The 21,871-nt window shown below is 42.9% G+C and overlaps 2 protein-coding genes and 1 non-coding gene across 3 annotated transcripts in view; 1 reads left to right on the forward strand and 2 right to left on the reverse strand.

Annotated features, from left to right (window-relative positions):
- Window positions 1–21,871, reverse strand: part of MCUB (mitochondrial calcium uniporter dominant negative subunit beta) — an 89,278-nt gene that overhangs the window by 15,179 nt on the left and 52,228 nt on the right. The window contains exons 2-4 of the mRNA XM_036409099.2: window positions 8,818–8,893; window positions 7,892–8,062; window positions 1,439–1,543 (exon numbers count right to left, since the gene is read on the reverse strand). Coding sequence (XP_036264992.2) covers window positions 1,439–1,543; window positions 7,892–8,062; window positions 8,818–8,893 — 352 coding nt within the window. The remainder of the gene's footprint in view (window positions 1–1,438; window positions 1,544–7,891; window positions 8,063–8,817; window positions 8,894–21,871) is intronic.
- LOC118710007 lies at window positions 6,552–6,658 on the forward strand. Its single transcript, XR_004985240.1, has one exon. It is a non-coding gene; the product is annotated as a U6 spliceosomal RNA (small nuclear RNA).
- On the reverse strand, window positions 14,959–19,940 carry LOC118720831 (mitochondrial fission 1 protein-like). Its single transcript, XM_045574731.1, has 2 exons — window positions 19,874–19,940; window positions 14,959–15,631 (listed from the first exon to the last, which is right to left on the reverse strand). The coding sequence occupies exons 1-2, from the start codon at window positions 19,938–19,940 to the stop codon at window positions 15,174–15,176; spliced, it is 525 nt and encodes a 174-aa protein (XP_045430687.1). The 3' UTR covers window positions 14,959–15,173.

The following is a 21,871-nucleotide window of genomic DNA, read 5'->3' on the forward strand; positions in this document are numbered from 1 at the left end:
AAAGTGGGTTTTTTGGGGGGTTTTTTGGGAAGTGGGTTTTTGATGTCCAAATTCAGCCTTGTACCAGGAATGCTCAGGGCCTACTCAAGAAGGCAAATAATCCTTTCCACTAATACACATAGGATAAAATAAGATTGTTGAATAGAGTGTTGAGTTTGACAGGTGAATAGTAGTCAATTTCTCAGAGGAAATTAAATTGGCTAATTGAAATAAGCTAACATTCTAGAAAAATTGATTGTACTGTACAAAAAGCTGTTCCTAAAGTGTTAACAAAAATTCTTATTGACAGTTCATCTAATGGTAAAATTACATAACATGTAATTTTTAGAGCAAATAATTAAAATGTAAAAGCTATCAAGACTATATTATAAAATTTCCAAAAGCTTCCTAATATTTAAATTAAAAAAGGGGGTGATAGTAGAAAAATATCATGTAAGGAAAAATATCCTGCGAGTAAATTACATCTAGAAAATTTGTACTTTAGAAAATTAACTTTCATTTGAAATGCTAACAGCAAGACACCCATGAAAAACATACATGTTGTCAAAACAAGCCAAAGGAAAATCATTTGGGGGGGAAGGGGGGAAATGAAAAGGGATCCCAAGTCAAATTTATAGAAAATATCCCTTTATTAACTTTTGGTCAAGAATATGTTTGTATATTTTCAGAAAACAACTCTAAGACCATGTGGATTCCTGCAACAGAGAGGAATTGACAGGATTGCCCCAGCCATGAAGTCAGAAGAGAATCAGTCCAGAGATGGAAGATGCTGACAGTGCCTTGCCATACTAGCAGTCAGAAGCTGTGCATCGCTGAAGGTTGCCCAGGACCAAACCAGAGATGGTTGGACCTGCATAAACACCATTTGTCCACCAACCAGATCTGAAATATCATAGCTGACATGTACACATAAGGAACTGTTTGACATTGAAATGGGGACTCAAAAGAACTGTTGGCCCAGAAGGAACTCACTACAGACTGATTCAAAAGAACTGCTGGCCCAGAAGGAACTCACTACAGACTGATTCATTTGCCTCTCAGCATAACCATTATGGCTTATCGGTCCTTATAAGGAAATTCCTTATATCACATAATCTAACACATCTAGGGGAATAATGAACAACATAAATTGATGAACAGAAACAGACTTGGAGACAGAGAAGCAACGATCAGACTGTCAAACCTCAGAGAGAAAGTAGGGGAAGGTGAAGAGATCAACCAAAGGACTTGTGTGCATGCATATAAGCCTAACCAGTGATCATGGACAATGTGGGGGGAGGCAATACCTGGGGAGTGGTTTGGGATGGGAATGGGGGAAGAGGACAATTATGTGATACCATAATCAATAAAGAAATTTAAAAAAAAATAAACTACCTCCCTATAGAAGTCCCATGGCTACAGGGAAATGTTAAGATGGTCGCACAGCTGTGTTTCTTACCTTTCTTGGGGCACTGTACATTGTATGTTATTTTATTAATGACAAGTTTAAAATCATTCATTAGCAAAAATCCCATCAAGGTTGAAGTTGCAATCTCAGTGCCATCTGGAAAGAGAAAACAATGCAAAAATATATTCTTAGAGTAGTAAGAACCTTTTCCCAATCTACAGAGAAATACTTGCTAACCCAGGTCTTTATAGAACAGTAGTGGACCTCTGCCTTTTGGGAGCTCCCTAGACCCAACACTGTTCCCACTGAGAGGAACCTTCCCCTTTGCTCTTCCGTTCATCCCACCAGGCCACGCAGAGCAGGCAGCTGCTTCCTCTCAGCCTGTCAGTGGGGCTGGGATCCAGGCTGATGCCCCCGGGAGACTGCATCTGCAGACAGTCACGGAAAGATTCTGGGGCGGTGGAAACTTGTACAGCAAGGCCAGAGAGGGTGAGGTGGCACCTGGGGGCTGCTCCTGGGCCAACCTGGTCTGCTGTGCTCTCCCTTGGTTCCTGCCCCTTCTGAGCCTGGCTTTCTCAGAGTCTGCCGATGCTTACACTTCTGCCAAGTCCAATAGGTCGTGCCATTTTAAAAAGCCTGCCTTCCTCGTATTTTTAATTGCTATCGGTGACTGATTTGTGCTCATTAGAACTCGATAGGCAGATAACCACATGCCACCACCACACAGGGCTCCCTCCCTTTCCAGTCTGGGAAAGATAAAAGGAGGTAAAGCTGCCGGAGGTGGTGGTGGCAGAGATAGTAATAAACATAACTAAACCTAAGGAGTAAATCTGCATTTCTGTGGTTTATTGTATGGAGGTGGAAAGAGGCAGGAGAGAGTCTCTAAGAGTAATTACAAATGTATTCTAGGAACATTTCAGGGGGGAAAAAATCTCTTGGAAAATTGTAACCTCCATGTGCTTCCCACATAGCCTCGTCTGTGTTGTTATACTTTTGAATTAAACTTTAATGTGTCCCAGATGTGAAGAAAGCAAAGTCATTGAACAGTAAGCAAAAAGCTGGTGCTGTGTGGGAGTTCCTCTTTCTGTCATTACTCCCTCAGGACGGTGACAGAAGGACGCCACATCAAACCCAGGATGAGGATGACCTGGCATCTGCTTGGCTACATTACCATGGAGCTATTTCAGCTACATTAGTACGTGTGAGAGGGCAGTGAAAACCTGCTCGCCTGCCTCCCGTCTGCTCCTCTGCTGTTCTTTTGTTCCAGAGGCAGCAAGTCAGACCTGCACCTGCGTCTGCTCCTGGACTCTGGCTGTCTGTGCTCCTGTTTATCAGCTGGGGTGAGATCATTTTCTGAGGAACTGCCAAATAATTCAACCCACACCATGAGCAAAACTGTGAACACTCTTTTCATGCCCAAACTAAATGCAGGCAGATTCCACCCACTGAGCCTCACTTTGTTTATTTTATTTGGCACGCTGCTTTCACTTATTTTTAAATTTAAAACATTTAAATGTTGACATTATTGCAGGGGTCCCCATTCTCTCTCTGCTTTGCCCATCCTCACCCACCTCTACCTTCCCCTCCCTTGGCCGTCACCCCACTACTGTCTGTGTCCATGGGGTATGCATATATGTTCTTTAGCTAATTCCTTCACCTTTCTTATTCAGTCACCCACACCCGGCATCTGCCAGACTCTTCCATGCATCCATGCTCCTGGTTCCATGTCATTCGTCAGCCTATTTTGCTTATTAGATTCCACATGTCAGTGAGATCATATGGTACTTATCTTTCTCTGACTGGCTTAGCATAATCCTCTCCAGGTCTAATATTGCACAGGTTAAGAGTTCCTTCTTTTTTACAGCAGTATAGTATTCCATGGTATAAATGCACCACAGCTTTTTCACCCACTCATCTGCTGATGGGCACTGAAGCCGTTTCTAGATCTGAGCTATTGTAAATTGCGCTATTATGAATATACGGGTGCATATCTTCTTTTTGATTGGTGTTTTGGGATTCTGAGGATATATTCCCAAAAAGGTAGCTCCATTTTTAATTTTTTGAGGAAACTCCATGCTGTTTTCCACCAGAGCCTCTTTTTAAAAAGATCAACAACACAATAGTAGTTTCATCTGATTTTGCAAGTGTCATTTAAAAACTTATGTTTAAATGACCTCAGCTCCTTTTTTTTTTAATCCTCACCCAAGGATATTATTTCCATTGATTTTTAGGGAGAGTGGAAAAGAGAAAGAGAGAGAGACAGAGAGAAATATAGATGTGAAAGAAACACATCAATTGGTTGCCTCCAGCACTCACCCTGACCAGGGCCCAAGCAACTGAGATTCATGTCCTTGACTGGAATTGAACCCAGGACCATTCAGTCCACAGGCCGATGCTCTACCCACTGAACCAAACCAACTAGGGCAAAATGACTTCAACTCCTTAAAGTATCACTATGAAGAAAAATCAAACTGCATATGATTTCTCAGTTGAAGTACTACATTATCCTTTATACCAATGTATTATAGGAACAGCAAAAGGCTGACATGGAATACTTTGAAGAAGCTAATAATGATAAAGTGCTGAAATTTTCCCCCTATTCCCGAGCAAGTATCAATTTAAACCCCAAGAAAGTGCTTTCACTCAACCCAAAAGCCCCCTTTCTCCAAGATTTCTAGTCTTTCTCTGTGCTTTATGTTTCAGAGCTGCTCAACTTGTTTTTATTAATAAGCAGGGCGTGCCCTGACCAATTTGGCTCAGTGGATAGAGCATCAGCCTGCGGACTGAGGGGTCCCAGGCTCAACTCCAGTCGGGGGCATGTGCCTTGGTTGCAGGGGGCACACCTCCAGTTGTGGGGAGAAGGGGGGGTAGCTGATCGATGCTTCTCTCTCATTGAAGTTTCTGCCTCTCTGTCCCTCTCCCTTCCTCTCTGTAAAAAATCAATCAAAAAAAATTTTTTAAATAAGCAGGGTGCACAACCATCCTTGCTTTAACCTCTTTATTTCATTCATTTAACAAGCTCTTATTGAGTACATACTGCCTACCGGGCAAGCACTGTGCTCAGGGTTTGCATCTTCCTGCTCTCGGAAGCTTAGGAAGGCAAGCCCTGTGGGGGAGGTACAAGGGTGTTCACTGGTCCTGTGACTGGAGGGGAATGTCTGTCAAGTTCAGGGATGGAGTATTAGGCCATTGTGACCATCAGACTAAAGCCCTACTCTCCGATTCTGGTTTTACCAGGGAAAAAAGCCTCCTTCCAGTTAAATCCAAAGTCCTCAAAATAACACTCAATAACATTCCACACTCTGTCCTCCTCACCTCCGGGCCTCTGCCTGGAGACTCTTATCCTACCTACAGAGCTCTCTCATCTCTTCCAGGCCCTCTGCAAATGTGACCTCAGCCAGCCTCCAACCCCGGCACATACACTCTCCCACCTCACTCTGCTTTATTTTCCCCATTTCCCTCAGCTAATACTAGAAGCCCAGTGCACAAAAATTCGTGCACTGGGAAAGGGGGGTCCCTCAGCCCAGCCTGACCCTCTCACAGTCTGGGAGCCCTCAGGGGATGTCCTACTGACGACTTAGGGCCGCTCCCCGAGGGAGGCCAGCGGGCTGATCACGGGAAGACACCGCCTCCATCACCATGCTGCTGCTGCCACTACCAGCCGCCACGGAGTCCAGTCCCTTCACCACTAAACAATGACTTTCTTTAAGCATTTTCAAGATGTCTCTTTCATAGGATATGATATCTTTCTCCTCCCTTCCTTCCTTCCTTCCTTCCTTCCTTCCTTCCTTCCTTCCTTCCTTCCTTCCTTCCTTCCCTCCCTCCCTCCCTCCCTCCCTCCTTCCTTCCTTTCTCTTTCTTTCTTCCTTTCTTCCTTTCTTTCTTTCCCTTCCCTCCCTCCCTCCCTCTCTCCCTTCTTTTCTTCTTTCTTTTCCTCACCTGAGGATATTTTTCCATTGATTTTTAGAGAGCATGGAAGAGAGAGGGAAAGATGAGAGAAACAGTGTGAGAGGGACACTTCGATTGGTTGCCTCCTGCGTGAGCCCTGTCCTGGGCCCTGGCCAGGGAGGAGCCCGCAGCCCAGGCACATGACCCCGATCAGAATCGAACCCAGACCCTGCGGTCAGCAGGCCGAGGCTCTATCCACTGAGCCAGACCGGCTAGGGCAGGAAATGGCATTTCTTAGCCCCTCCAGCAGCGGACCTTCGTTTTTTCCTCCAGGCAGAGGTGGAAAAGCCCTAGATCACCTTCTTGGATTCTTATTACGCAAGTTACCAAGAACACTGCGAGTGGAGATGTGCCGGGAGCTTAGTCAATGAGGGTCAGAAAAGGTGTTTTCTCTGCAGCTCACATGAAGAGGTGGAACCGCCAGGGCACCATGGCTGGCAGGCCCTGTTCTCTCCAGGCCTGTGCCATCTGTGGCTTGCCTCACCGCTCATGCAGTCCCCTCCCACCCACCTGCACATGCAACCTCCTCCTGAGCGGTCATGATGTTATGGCATCCTGGACAATTTGCATGTTACCTCTTTATATATATATATTTTTTTTTTTTTTTCTTTTTCACCTTTTTTATTTATCCCTTTAAAATGTATACTCCACAAGAGCAGGAGTTTTTCTTTGCTCTACCTCTCACCTCTAGAATAGTACATGGTATAAGTTAGGTGCTCAATAAATATTTGTTGAGTAATTAATCTTGATTTTTTCCAACTTCTATATCTATCCTTTATTAGTTCTGAACTTGGATAGGGGAGAAGAATGTTTATTTCCTTTCCAAAACTGTAGCAGTTTTCAACTTTTAAGTAAGCTTATTCTAAGCATGGAATACTACCATAAAATAACAATGCCAATTTATTCATTTATAAAGAATAAACAATCCTACATTCTATTTTAAGGGCAGCAGGTCTAAGGCCATGTCAGATCACAAGGACATAAAATCTACATTTTAAATATGTTTTCGTTGATTTCAAAAAGAGGGAGAGGGATAGAAACATCAATGATGATGTTCTGCAACCCAGGCCTGTGCCCTCACTGGGAATGCACTGTGACCTCCTGGTTCATAAGTCGACGCTCAATCACTGAACCACACCGACCAGGCTAAAAGCCATATTTTAAATTTAAAATGTCTAAATGATTAACCTCCTAGTCTGGTTTTTAAAACTATGTAGTGCTCGCTTTGGCAGTACACAGACTAAAATGGGAATGGTACAAAGAACTTAAGCATGGCCCCTGCACAAGGATGACACACAAATTTGTTAAGTGTTCCATTTTTAAAAAAAGTATATTCTGCTGAAACCGGTTTGGCTCAGTGGATACAGCATTGGCCTTCAGACTGAAAGGCCCCAGGTTCGATTCCGGTCAAGGGCGTGTACCTTGGTTGTGGGCACATCCCTGGTAGGGGGTGTGCAGGAGGCAGCTGATCCATGTTTCTCTCTCATCGATGTTTCTAATTCTTTATCCCTCTCCCTTCCTCTCTGTAAAAAATCAATAAAATATATATATTTTAAAGTATATTCTTCCTGAGAACCAATTCTATCAAAAAACATACTAGATTGAAAGTGCTCTATAACAAAGATAATAAAGTATTTGTGTATTTTAATTGTTCACTGGATTTTAATCATTGAAACTACATTTTTACATATTATTTAAGTTTTGCTAAAAATTACACACTGATGACCGTGTCACTAAAATTTTCTCAGGGCTGAGTTTTGGCTCAAATAAACTCATAAAAATTCAAATATAAAACAAAATAAAATAAAATTTACTCATGGCTAAGTTTATGAAATGAGTAATCAAAACTTGCACTAAATTTATTCAATAGTTATTTTTTAATATTACTGATTCTAAAAGGTCTCAGTGAATACCAACCATTTATGATATAAAGAATCATCTCAAAAAATTAAAAATGAAACTGCCTTGTAACCCAACAATTCCACTTCAGGGAATTTATCTGAAGAAACCCAAAACACTAATTTGAAAGAATATATGCAGCGTTATTTACAATAGCAAGATTTGGATCAGTAGATGAGTGGATAAAAAAGTGTGACACATTTATTCAATGAAATAGTACTCAGCTGTAAGAAGAAAGAAAAGTGTACCCTGTGCAGCAGCATGCATGGACCTGGATATCATGATGCTAAGTGAAATAATCCCGTCAGAGAAAGACAAGTACCTGTGATTTCACTCATTTGTGAAATTTAATTAACTGAACTAGCAGGCAAAACAGAGACAGGCTCGTCGATAGAGAGCAGGCAGACAACTTTAGTGGGGAGGTGTTGTGTGGGAGGTGGAAGGATTGGGCAAAAAAAGAAAAAAGAAGAGCAAGAACTCATGGGCACAGACAACAGTGTGGTGACTGCGATGGGCGGAGGTGGGAAGTGTACAGTTGGGATAAATGGGGATGGAAATATAATTAAAGAATCAATTTCTTCCTTAGAAAGTAAAGAAGCAAAACAAAGGAAAAAGAGAAAAAGACAAAGTTGAAAAAAAATATATAGACATATCTACCTGTGGTGAAGACGGCTGCATTTTTGATACCTTTATCTTCATTTTGTATGTCCTGAAGAAACGAACCAACTGTTGATAACATTGGTTTGACCACAAACTGACAGCGCTCATTTCTGGATGGCAACGTGAGTGTTATCAAGGGAAGGCCATGTCTGTAACTAACTGTTACTTCTGTTAAGGAAAAAAAAGACAATACAAAAACAGGTAAATTTTACTTTTTATAAAGATAACTTTAAAATCAAAACCTCTAATAGGAATGCTTAGCCATGTATTCATAAGCCTCTGAATTCCTGTCATCATTTGCATGGCTCCTGTAGTGCCTTCACCATACGACAGTTTACAGATTTCCCTCCCATTCTATGATGTTTTTTTATCATAGCACATATCACACTTTATTATGATTACCTTAGAGTCTTCCTGGGTAAAGAGTTACGTTTTTGTGTGTGTGTTTTTAAAAAAATATATTTTATTGATTTTGTACAGAGAGGAAGGGAGAGAGATAGAGAGTTAGAAACATCGATGAGAGAGCGTCATCGATCAGCTGCCTCTTGCACACACCCCCACCGGGGATGCGCCTGCAACCAAGGCACATGCCCCTGACTGGAATCGAACCCGGGACCCTTCAGTCCCCAAGCCTACGCTCTATCCATTGAGCCAAACCGGTCCCGGCAAGAGTTACATTTTTGAGGGAAGAAACGTTTCTCCTTCATCTGCAACTGTTCTGAGTGCTGGGGCGGGGGTTTGCCAAAAGACATCAGAGATGTCTGGGGAACAGAAAGGGAGGAACTGAACGGAGCCAGATGCGGGGTGGCACGGGGTGGGGGATGCAAGAAAAGTCTGTTTTGCTCAAAACTCACACTCTCGTTTGATTTGAAAGAATAGCAATAAATCAGCATAGGAATCAAAGACCTGCTCTGGAAGCTTACCATCAGGTGGCGCCACTGTGCTGTAAAAATGTGCTTGATAGCATTTCAGCCTTCCACTCAGCTTCACACACAAAACCTGTAAGATAAATTTTTTTCTTTTAGAAAAAGTGAGAAAGTTGAAGTAAGTACCTTTACCCTAAGATTCCTTTTGACCTTATGTGGCAAGCATAATGAAAAAATCCAGCTTCCTGCACAGGCCTGGGTGCGCCCTGGGGGAGCTCCCTCACCCTTTCCCGCTGCAGGGCTGGCTGCCTGCTACTAGGGTGCGTGCAGCACTGACACCAGGACCAGGTTCTCGCCTCGGGTGAGAGAACTCTGAAAAGTGCTAGAGTGCTGAGAGAATTTTTAAATTTGGATCTTCCTTTTAGGAGATCATCTAAAATAAATGGAGGCAAGTACGTTCCAGGTATTTGCTTCTTCAGGTCGTGTCCCTGGGCCACAGGCATGAGCACGCCCTAGGAGCTGATTAGCAATGCAGAATCACAGACCCGGCCCAGACTGACTGGATTAGGATCTGCAGTTTCACAAGATCCCCAGGTGATTCTCCTGCTCAGCACACTTTGCTAAGGACTGCCCTTGGTAGATCTGTGTTGTTCGATTTGGTAGTCACTAGTCGCATGTGGCCATTTATATTTAAATTAATTAAAATTAAGTAACCCTCAAAATTCAGTTTCTCAGTCACCTTAGCCAAATTTTCAGTGCTTCATAGCTCTTTATGCAGAGTGGCTGCCGCTGGACAGCCCAGGAAGAGAGCATTTTCTTCATCACAGAAAGCTCTGCTGACAGTTTGCTGGTTTCTACTAGTGCCCAGTGCACGGATTCATGCACATTAGAAGGAAATTAATTAGAAGGTGGCCAGCAGGACAGGGCTGGGTAAGATGGGCCAGACACGTCCTGGGGCCAACCTCTAGCAGGCAGTACTGCGGTTCCAAGGGCATCTGCGGAGTGAACAAGGTCCCTCCAGCAGGTGAGGTTCTCTGCCTGGCTTGTGGGGAATCAGGCCAAAACCGGCTCTCTGACATCCCGAGGGGTCCTAGAATCAGGCTCCCTCCTCTCTGGTTCACAGGCGCGTCACCTGAGAACCGCTGCTGCCAAGTCACCACAGCTTGGCAACTCCTGAGTTGAGCATCTGCCCCCTGGTGGTCAGTGCATGTCATAGCTACCGGTCAGACGGTCGAATGGTTGTATGGTCGCTTAGGATTTTATAGATAGGTAGGTAGGTAGATAGATAGATAGATAGATAGGGCTTTTAGCTTTTTTTCTACTTTCCATGAAAAAGTTCATTCTAGTCTTTCTGCTTTTCTACTATTTTAGAAATCACAAATTGAGTGTTTTCCTTTACATGTTTAAAATGATGAATAAGTAGTTAAAAATATGTTCACTGCTACAAAGTGAAATGACACGGACTCAAATAATGCTCCATTATGCTCAAAATCAAAGCAATCCCATCAATAATAAAAACAAAACATGCAAATACTTATTTCTAGTATTAAACATACCTCGGCAATTAGTTTCAACAAAATGTCATATGTCACATTCAGGCTGTTCATTTGAATATTATTTCTAAAACTGTAACTCACTACTACATGAGAAGGAAAAAAGCTGATTATTTCTTAGAATAGATGCAACTCTCAAAAAAATATGTAGAGATTCTCCAAGTTTGATAATGGATATTGCAATACTATCAATTACTTTTAGTATCCATTTGAAAATATGTCAGAATTAATTCTCTACCAAAATCTCTTAAAATATTTTTAAAATATATTTTATTGATATTTTTACAGAGAGAAAGGAGATGGATAGAGAGTTAGAAATATCAATCATCTGCCTCCTGCACACTCCCCACTGGGTATGTGCCCACAACCAAGGTACATGCCCTTGGAACCTGGGACCCTTGAGTTCGCAAGCTGACGCCCTATCCACTGAGCGAAATCAGCTAGGGCTCTCTTAAAATATTTAACGATATAAATTATCTCCACGTATAAAGGCTAATATAAAAGTCCCTTCCCTTTACTTCACCACAATCCCTAACTTCCCCCCTGAGGTAATCACTGCTAGTGGAGACAAAGACTCTCTTTGGCCAAATCTGGCTCAGGTCCTGTGAGCGTCACTGAGCCCCGTCCTTGGGCGTGTCCTCCAAGAACCCAGTTTCAGCAAGAATCCTGTCAAGTTGGTTTAGACAGAACCCTCCAAACCTGACCAAATTCTTCATCCTCCACCATCTCCCAAGTATTATCTGATCACCCTAGTCTGCCTTCAGCAAGAATCCTGTTAGGTCAGTGTAGCAAAGATCTACCAAACCCCACTGTGCTCTTCAGATATAAATCATGACTTTTCCTCGTATTTGGACTTGACTGAATCTCTCTCTCGTTGCAAAGTCCCCCTGTTGTCTACCCTCCTGTTCTATACCACGTGCCAGGAATAACTTTTTCTTTGGCAATGGCTTGATGTGCATCCTTCCACATTTTTTTCTATCTATTATCACTTTTGTATATGAGTGAATGTCTATGCTGAAGACTGTACAATGCTAAAGGTATTAAAGACAGTATATGAGTCAGGTTCCTAGATAACAATAATGATAATTTCTCATCATAAAGTACTTATTATTTAATGTGAGATGAAGTTTCTGATCTACTATCAAGGAAATCATTTTAAGATGCACCCTTTTGAGAAACTCATCAACATCACCAACAAGACAGGCCTTCGAACTGCTCCACGACCCAGCACACACTGCAGCCAATATCCTGCTACCCCAGCTGCAGACCCGCGGACACTGGGATCTCCACCTCCAAAGACACACCATCACGCAGCTAAAACAACTCTGAGACCATGTGGATTCCTGCAACAGAAAGGAATTGACAGGAGTGCTCCAGCCATGAAGACAGAGGAGAAACCGTTCAGAGATGAAAGATGCTGACAACACCTCGCCATACCAGCAGACAGCAGCTGCGTGTTGCTGAAGGATGCCCAGGACCAAACCAGAGACGTCAGACCTGCATCACCACCGTTTTTCCACCATCCAGATCAGAAATACCATGGCTGACACGTACACATAAGGAACTGTTTGACATTGAAATGGGGACTCAAAAAAACTATTGGCCCAGAAGGAACTCACTACAGACTGATTCATTTGCCTCTCAGCATAACCATTGTGACTTGTCTCAGTTTCGGTCCTTATAAGGGAATTCCCTGTATCTCATGATCTAACGCATCTAGGGGAAATAGTGAACAACATAAATGGATGAACAGAAACAAACCTGGAGACAGAGAAGCAGTGATCAGACTGTCAGACCTCAGAGAGAAGGTAGGGGAAGGTGGGGGTAAAGAGGGAGAGATCAACCAAAGGACTTGTGTGCATGCATATAAGCCTAACCAATGGTCATTGACAACAGGGGGTGGGCATATGTGGGGAGGGGTTTGGGATGGGAATGGGGGGATGAGGACAATTATGTGATACCATAATCAATAAAGAAATTTATAATAAATATAATTAATTAATTTTTTTAAAAAAAGTTGCACCCTTTTGACAACCAGTGTTACAGAGACAGAAAGACATGAGCAGAGCAGGGACAATGGGCCAGGTGCAGAAACTCACCAGTGCAGAAAGCTCTGGATGCCTAGAAAGGGGCAAAGCTTGGAAAGCAAGGACCTTGTAAACTTTTTCTCCACTAGCATTTTGCTGGTCATGGGATTTAGACCCTCTGACTTTTTCCTCCCTAAAGAAAACATCTAGGCCTCAATTGTATTTCAGCTCCAGGCCCACAAAAGCAGCAAACTCAAGTGACTCAGTGACTGCCTCAGGACCAGCTACATTTACTTATGACTTCAGCCCTGGTGCTGACCAATCAGTGGAGAACCTAACCCTGAAAGAGCACACCTGGAAAGCTGATGTTATATGGAGACCCTCCCCAGAGACCTCTCCTAAGATTCCCACCTGCAAGAGAGAGATAAACACCTTCAACGCCAAGGACTCATCCCTCCCTCTCCCTCAGGCGAGCATGCCCGTGCGATCCCCTCTCCCCTCACCTCCCCACACAGGTATGCATCCCCTGAACTCTAACAGGCCCCACAAGACTTGCAACCAGAGGAGCAATGGGCAGCGGCATTTTGCTCTGGGCTAAACCCCTGAACCTGTCTCCAAAGCCCTTGTTCTCTGACTTCCCCGTGAGCCAAAGCAGCCCCACCTAAGCTCTCCTGTTGCTTCCTCTATGCCCTTCCTTAGTTCACTGTTCTAAGGAAATGTGTTCTTTTGTGGCCAATAAATTCTGGCTTGTTTTGCTGCAATTTGTCCCTTGATTGAACTCTTTCCTTCAAGAAGACAAGAAGTGAGGTCTCGTGGTCTTGCTGGTAACACCAGAAAATGCTGAAAGGCAGAGTGGCCAGAGAAAATTATCAGGGCTTTCTCAAGCATTTGTGTGACTAACAATCACCTGGAGGGCTTGCTTACAACTCAGATTCCTGGACTCCACACCCAGGGATTTTTGTTCTAATAAGTCTAAGGTCAGAGTGTATAGAATTTGCATTTTTTTAAAGTCAAACATGTCTCTCTCTCTTTTTTTTAATATATATTTTATTGATTTTGTACAGAGAGGAAGGGAGAGAGATAGAGAGTTAGAAACATCGACGAGAGAGAGTCATCGATCAGCTGCCTCTTGCACACCCCCTACTGGGGATATGCCCGCAGCCAAGGTACATGCCCTTGACCGGAATCGAACCCAGGACCCTTCAGTCCCCAAGCCGACGCTCTATCCATTGAGCCAAACCAGTCTTGGCAATAATTTGCATTTTTAATAAGCCCCAGGATCGTACTGCATTTTTAATAAGCCCCAGGATCATACTGAAGTTGCAGATGTACAGACCACATCACGAGTAGCTGACCCTTGATGGCTTTCAAAGCACTTAAGTTTCTGCATTTAATTCCACATTTTAGTGCTGGGTTCAGGCCTTCCAATGAAAGTATCAGGTCAAAAGTTGACTCCGGCTTCCCCTTCATCATTGTGTTTCCTAAATCCAATTCTAGTCACTTTACATCCCTGTTAAAACCCCTAAGCCTTATATGAAGTAGAAAGAATAAAGACCCCAGGGTTGAAAAGAAAGGATTTCTAAATTTAATTCAGCCACTTAAAGCTGAGCCATTCCAGATAAGTTATAAGTGGGGCCACTCTGTACTTCAAACAGTTTTCTCAAGGGTTACGTGAGGATAGCAACATCTATCTCGCAGAGCTGATGTAAAGATTAAAACAAAGCATTAAGCAAGTGCAAAACACACGCCTAAAGGCTAACTCACCCCCCAGCTTTAACACTTATTCTTTATTCCATGCCTTAGGAATTTGGGCCCCAGGCAAATGTGCTTTGTGCTTTCTTTATCTACTTCTATCTAACAAACTGTTATTCTCTCAAGGTCCAACTTAAGGACCTTTTCCTCTTTCCTGCTGGCCCTGACAATCTAGTGGAAAAAGTACAGGCTTTGCAGTCAGAACTAAGATGGGATTACAGCTTCAAGATATATCAAGTACGCCAAGACTGGTTTGGCTCAGTGGATAGAGCGTCGGCTTGGGGACTTAAGAGTCCCGGGTTCAATTCCGGTCAAGGGCATGTACCTTGGTTGCGGGCATATCCCCAGTCGGGGGTGTGCAAGAGGCAGCTGATTGATGACTCTCATCGATGTTTCTAGCTCTCTCTCTCTCCCTTCTTCTCTGTACAAAATCAATAAAATGTATTGAGAGAGAGAGAAAATATTAACACGAGAGAGATCTGTTTGAGTTTCAAAGTAAAAGGAGAGCAGCCATTAGTGAAAGGAAATGTATGATTACACATTGGGGCCAAGTAACAAGATCAGGTTGCTCCTAGAGTAATGTCACCATTTAGATTAAATACTTTTTTATTAAGAAAACGAAGATGCAATCTCTATCCAAGTAAAGGACCCCTGTGCTCCATGCTCAAAAACAATGTCTTTCCTTGTCCCCAAAACAAAAGAGAAACACAATGTGATAGGCAGGCTCAAGCGGACAGCCAAGGGGGTTCTGGGTTCCTCAGGAAAAGCTTATCCAGTGGGAGCTTATGCATTGTCCACAGCACGTTTCCAAGTGATCACAGTTTATCCCTGTTCATTGGTTTGGAGGCAATTTTTTTTTTTTTCCCCGCAAGTCAAAGCCCAATTTTATTTACACTCATCCTAAAGCAGCACACGGTCTGGAGCTAGAGGACAGATCTCAGGGGAGAGGAGGCTGGGGCCGCAGAGGACAGTGATGGGTGCAGGAGAAGGAAGGGACACGGCGAGAATGGATGGGCCCCTCTCTGCGTGTTCTCCCTGGGCTCCCGTGTGGCCCTGGGCAGAGGCAGAGGGGCAGTCTCATTCAGGATTTGGACTTGGATACAGCAAACCCGACGAGTCCAGCCAGTCCCGCCACACCCAGGGCCATGCCTCCAACAATAGCCATGCCCACCAGTCCACCTTTCTTCACGGCCTTGTCGATGAGCCGTTCCAGGTCTCTGGCCTGGTTGTTCTGGGGTTCTGTCCGCAGCAGCCCTCGCACATACTGTAGGGCCTTTTCATATTCCTTGAGCCGGCAGTTCCCCACGGCCAGGTAGAAGGCATAATCCCGCGGCTCCTCGTTGCTCCCTTTGAGCAACAGCTCCTCCTGCCGTGCATTGCCTTTACGGATGTCATTGTTGTACTTGCTTCGCACCAAGCACCAGGCATGCTCCAACTGCGTGCTCTTGGACCCCGAGCCTGCTGCCTTCTCAGACTGGAATTTCTTTCCAAACTTCGGCAGGTCGCCCACAGACACCGCTGGCCCCGCAGTCCTCACACCTCAGACGTTACTGTGCCACCAACTCCATGGCTCACTGGCAGGAGGGGCTGGAGGCACTTTGCAACTATTTGTTAACTGGAGGAAACTGGTAGGTATGTAAATTCTGTCCAACCTGGTAGTGATCGAAGGGACTTCCTCCCCACTATGGAAATACCAGTTTTATATCCTTTGCAATACATCTTACCAATCTTTTTTCCTTAACATTTGTGCCATTTTATTTTTCCTTTTAGTTGGATATAACATCTGCTTGGTCCCTTCATATTATAAAGCTGTGGATAGTAAAGGAGGTCTATAAGAAATCTAACCACAAGTAACCTTAAAGGGTGATCTGGTCATAAATTTGTACCTGGGCAGGTCACGTTGGATAGTCATGACTCAGGCATGACTTAGTAAATGGTTAAACTTTGCCTTAAACTAGCCCTGTCCATTGAAATGTCTCTTTTTCAGACCACCCTCAAGAGAACACAATCCTGTTAACTATCCTGTAATCCAATCATAGAGAATTTCTTTTCTTTTCTTTCTTTTTTTTCTTTTTTTTTTTTTTTGTAAATATATTTTACTGATTTTTTACAGAGAGGAAGGGAGATAGTTAGAAACATTGATGAGAGAGAAACATCGATCAGCTGCCTTCTGCACCACCCTACCTTTTCCCCCCACTGGGGATATGTCCGCAACAAAGGTACATGCCCTTGACAGGAATCGAACCTGGGACCCTTCAGTCTATTCACTGAGCCAAACCGGTTTCGGCCATAGAGAATTTCTGGCCTACCTTCCTCCCCTTTATGTAATCTTCCTTACCGCCCCTTCTTAATTCCAAATGCATAAAAGGCAGCTGCAGGCTGTCATTCTCAGAAGCAAGGCTACATTCTTGCATCCATCTCTTCCCTGCTGTTTTCACATCTCAGGGATAACTTGCACCAAGGTGTTTCCAGTTAGTAGAAAGTTCGCTATCCTCTTCCCCTTCAAATAAACCTCTTTTTGTAACTTTTACTCTAAGTATGTTTTACAGGCTTGGGAAAAACACTAAGACACCTCCTAAGTACTGCTGGACTGTCTCTTGGAAAGCAACAAACTAACTTTTCAAGACAACCCCAGATATCTACTCAACCTCAACAGAATTCCCCTGCCTTCATTGTCATTTAGCAACAGTCTACTTAAAAGAACAGGCTACTCTTTATTGCCTGCCCTGTATTGACTAGCTCTCTTGGGAAGGATAATAAACTCCCTCTCTGCATCTCTTTTAGTTGTGAATTCTTTCACAACCCGCATCAATGGCCAAACCCTAACAATGACCATCGACAAGCCAAAGAGTGAGGCCTTATTTTTTATTTTATTTTTTTAATATATTTTATTGAGTTTTTACAGAGAGGAAGAGAGAGGGATAGAAAGCTAGAAACATCGATGAGAGAGAAACATTGATCAGCTGCCTCTTGCACAACCCCCACCAGGGATGTGCCCACAACCAAGGTACATGCCCTTGACCGGAATCAAACCCAGGACCTTTCAGTCCGCAGTCCGACGCTCTATCCACTGAGCCAAACCGGTTTCGGCAAGAGTGAGGCCTTAGAAGAAACCAACACTGCTGACATCTCAGCTTCCAGAAACTGTGAGTAAAAAAATCTGTGTAACCCTCCCAGTCTGAGGTACTTTGTTAATGGAAGCCTCAGGAAACAAACACAAACACCGAAGCTGTAAAGTATGTTGGTAAATAAATTATTGTTTAAAATTATTAGACTAGTTTGTGTTTATTAGTACAAAAATGCTAAATAATATTTGGTATATTATATTCAGTGGACTCCTACAACATACGAAAGTTCCTGTCATGTTCAGGGGAGGGAAAAGATAATGAAAACCTTGAAACTTTGTCTAAAAAGCTATCCTATATAATAAAAGCCTAATATGCTAAGTGTCCAGACGTCCATTCAACCAAAGTGTAATATGCTAATGATATGCTAAGGCCATTCAACCACTCGCTATGACGTGCACTGACCACCAGGGGGAAGATGCTCTGACCAGTAGGTTAGCTTGCTGCTGGGGTCTGGCCAACCGGGACTGAGTGAGATCGGCCAGACACATCCTGGCCAATCGGCCACCATCCCTCCCCATCCCTGATCCTACACGGGTGGGATCCTTCACTTGGCCTGGCCTGCACCCTCTCACAATCTGGGACTCCTCAGGGGATGTTAGAGAGCCAGTTTCGGCCCAATGGTGGAACAAATGGTAGCTATGATGCACACTGACCACCAGGGGGCAGACACTCAATGCAGGAACTGGGTTCATAGCTGGTGAGCACAGCAGCAGTGGCAGGAGCCTCTTCCACTTAAGGAAACTACTTAGTAGTTTCTAAAGTGGTAGAAAAGAAGAAAGAAAAAAACAGACTATTTCATGAAAAGTAGAAAAAATAATAAGCAAAAGCCCTACAGAAACCAGAAAACTTTTTTGAGACTAAAGAAAATAAGCATCCACAATCCCACCAACCTGAATTCTTTTATGCCAGCCTTTATGTATAGACTAGAGGGAAAGTGCATGGATTCATGCATCGGTGGGGTCTCCCGGCCTGGCCTGTGAGGATTGGGCCAAAACTGGCTCTCCGACATCCCGAGGGGTTCCAGATTGGGAGATGGTGCAGGTTAGGCCGAGGGACCCCACTGGTGCATGACAGGGGCAGGGGAGAGACTGTGGGAGGGCTCCAGGACGTGTCCATGTCTGGCCCGTCTCACCCAGTCCCCATTGGCCGGACCCTAGCAGCAAGCTAACCTACCATTTGGAGGGCCTCCCCTGCTGGTCAGTGCACATCATAGTGACTGGTCGAGAGGTTGAATAAATGGTCGGACACTTAGCATATTAGGATTATATTATATAGGATTGCTTAAAAGATCATAATGGATTATTTGAGAGCTGAACATTAATGTTTTATAAGACTTACCTATTTAATTTTAAAATGTCTCATTATTTTATTTTATTTAAACAGCTCTATAACCATTTATCCTGTGGATATATCAGAATCTACTTACCTACTGTTGGACATTTACATTTTATATACTACTTCTACATATTTTTTCTAGTTGGAAATGAATGCATGATCATTTTAGCAAATCCATAAATCACATACTCTCAAAATAAAAAAATAAAAATCGCTAGTAATGCCACATCTAAAATTATTACAGTTAACAGTGATGTATACCTTCCAGTTTATTTTCTATGTACTGTATTCAACTTTTTACCGTTACAACTAAACTGATTCTAATCATCTTTGCACATAAATCTTTGTATTTTTTCCTTTAGGATACACTTCAGGATGATTGAATGATAAAGTTGTAACAATTTTAGGATCCTAAAAATGTATTTTCAAACTTCTTTGGGGAATATTTTATTTCCTCTCCCTCCCCCCTTTTAAAAATATATTTTTATTGATTTCATAGAGGAAGGGAGAGGGGTAGAGAGATAGAAACATCAATGATGAGAGAGAATCATTGACCAGCTGCCTCCTGCAGGCCCCCCAACACACACGTGCACACATACACTGGGGATTGAGCTGGCAACCTGGGCATATGCCCCTCACCAGAATCGAACCCGGGACCCTTCAGTCCGCAGGCCAACGCTCTATATATATATATCCACTGAGCCAAACCAGCTAGGGACGGGAATATATTCTTTGCTTCATGTTGCTTTACTCAATACAATCCCAGATTTGTAGTAGTCTTCATCTAACCAAGCAGATTTTCATTAAGGTTCAGAATCAAACAAAGACACATTTTGGCATCACAAGCAACAAGCTTCCTGCTGGAGACACCCTGACAGGCCACAGATCTTAACACCTCTTTACCTGAGTTTTTTCTTGTTCCCCCATAGACCCGAATCTCTCTTTTATTCCTTACCTTGATGAACTGGTAGACCAGTAGTTACAATTAAATTGTCACTGAGGCCTGATTCTATTTCACACAGAGCCCTCAAATTCAACCTCCCCTTTCTAGCTCCACCTCTTCTGCCCTAAGCTCAGATCCTCACCATCTCACCCCTAAACCATTGTAACCGCTTTCTCACTGGCTTCTCCCACCAATCCAGTTCAGATTAAGATCTATTCCAATCTTCTAAAATCACATAAAGCAAACCATTTCTCAATTTAAAGACGTCTATTTGCTCTCCCTTGCAAAAAGACCAATTCCGAGTAAAACGTTCCATGAGTTGATTCCTGTCTATTTCCCCAGCATGATTCCTTATCATTCTCCAGTACCACCTACCCGCCAATCCTGTATTCCAGAAATGCCAAACATATTGCAATTTCTTGAACTTGGCACACTGTTGCATACTTCCTTGCCTTTGTACTTATTCCCACCCTTGCCTGGAAGCCCTGTCCAGTTTACCTATGTTTCATGGTCAACTCTTAACTCTCATCTTCCCACCAAAAAACCCACACAACTCATCATGTACTACCACCCTTTAGATGAACTCTTCTGACTTCTAGATTTTATTTTTTATTTTATTTTTTTAAATATATTTTATTGATTTTGTACAGAGAGGAAGGGAGAGAGATAGAGAGTCAGAAACATCGATGAAAGAGAGTCATCGATCAGCTGCCTCTTGCACACCCCCTACTGGGGATATGCCCGCAACCAAGGTACATGCCCTTGACCGGAATCGAACCCAGGACCCTTCAGTCCCCAAGCCAACACTCTATCCATTGAGCCAAACCGGTCACGGCCTGACTTCTAGATTTTAAATCTTCCTATCAAAATCCATTTCGTAGCGCACACAAATACTTCAGTCTCTCTCAGGTACTACATGAATCATCACTATTGAAATAAATCTTTTTGATCTAGACATTCGAAGAAGTTAATCCACAACATGACTAAAACAGAAGTGCTACATATAGCATCTGACTAGTAACTGACAATAACTCCCACATCTCAACTATCTTTCTCTCAGCCAGGTCACAATTAAGTCCCTTCTAAGCATTTGGCATTTAGGCCAGTCAATCCCCCATTCTCTGGAGTCTGACCTCAGCAGGACTCCTGAAATTATATTCTGGTAGATATTTTTTTTCATCCTTCCTTTTTTCCTTCCTTTCTTCTCTCCCTTTTTTTCATTTCAACAAGGAAGTACTTTTGAGAGCAAATAATGAAGAGTCACAATCCAGAGAGAAGATATTAGACTAATTTGCTTGTCCACTCTAGTCTGTTACCAACATGTTGAAATATTAGAACATATTGGCTTAAAAGTACGTTACTTATAATTAATAAATGGGAAGTCAGAAGAGTTCAAAAGAGAGCTATTTTGGGCAGTTAGATTTTTATAAAAGCTTGGAGCTCAGTGTGAGGTTCTATAAAAAAATCATGACACACCACAGGGTGGAAAACTAATGAGCTCAAGAACAAGCTTCAAAACAAAACAATAATGATCTACCTGAAGGGTTTACTTGCTTGATTCACACGTTCCATAGAACTCCACATTAAGTGGTCCATAAAACAGGGTTTTAAATTATTGAGTTCTTATTCATTTTCTATGCTTATTATTTTACCCATTTCCTTATTCAGCATTTCTTCTGCATCCTCACTCCTTCCTTACGTGTTAAAATTTTGTTCACTACAGCTTTTAATAGTGTTTTCAATGATAACAAATGTATGGGTAGTAAACCCTCAATATCTGTTAATATATTCTGTTCTTCTCACTGTTGAGTTTAATCTGTTTACATTTATCACTTCACATAAAGTTTGATATCTGCCATCTTATTTTGTGTTATTTATTCTGATTTTCCTTTGCTTCTTTCTTCCTTTTTGTCTTCTGACAATTGAACTAATGTTTTTTATACTCTTTCACCCGCTGTTAATTTGGAAGTACATGTTTGTTTGTTTCTCTATCCTTTTACTGTTTGCCTTGTGCATTTTGAAATATTCGTAGTTTAGAGTGTAAAGTTAATTTCTCTACCCTTCTACTGAACAATGATAAAGATCCTAAGTTGCATCAATCATCATTAAGAAGGAACTATTTTTACCTTATTTTTTGGAACTCCCCAAATTGTCATCATGAGTATTGGTATATTCAGGCGTCCTCAAACTTTTTAAAGTGGGGGCCAGATCACGGTCCCTCAGAGAGCTGGAGGGCCGGACTATATGAACTACTAATTCCTACTGTAACACCTCGGCTGCGCTCACTGCCCAAAAAACCTGGCGGGCCGGATCAGACTCCTCTGCGGGCTGCATGTGGCCCGCGGGCCGTAGTTTGAAGACCCCTGGCACTAT

Source organism: Pipistrellus kuhlii, unplaced genomic scaffold (assembly GCF_014108245.1).
Source record: "Pipistrellus kuhlii isolate mPipKuh1 unplaced genomic scaffold, mPipKuh1.p scaffold_m20_p_1, whole genome shotgun sequence".
Taxonomy (NCBI): domain Eukaryota; kingdom Metazoa; phylum Chordata; class Mammalia; order Chiroptera; family Vespertilionidae; genus Pipistrellus; species Pipistrellus kuhlii.

Excerpts from the sequence above, each read along its gene's own strand:
- LOC118720831 (XM_045574731.1), bottom strand. The coding sequence starts at position 19,940 with ATGCAACAGTGTGCCAAGTTCAAGAAATTGCAATATGTTTGGCATTTC. Across the intron at positions 15,632-19,873 it reads CTGGAATACAGGATTGGCGG|GTGTGAGGACTGCGGGGCCA; the intron begins GTAGGTGGTACT and ends GTAACGTCTGAG.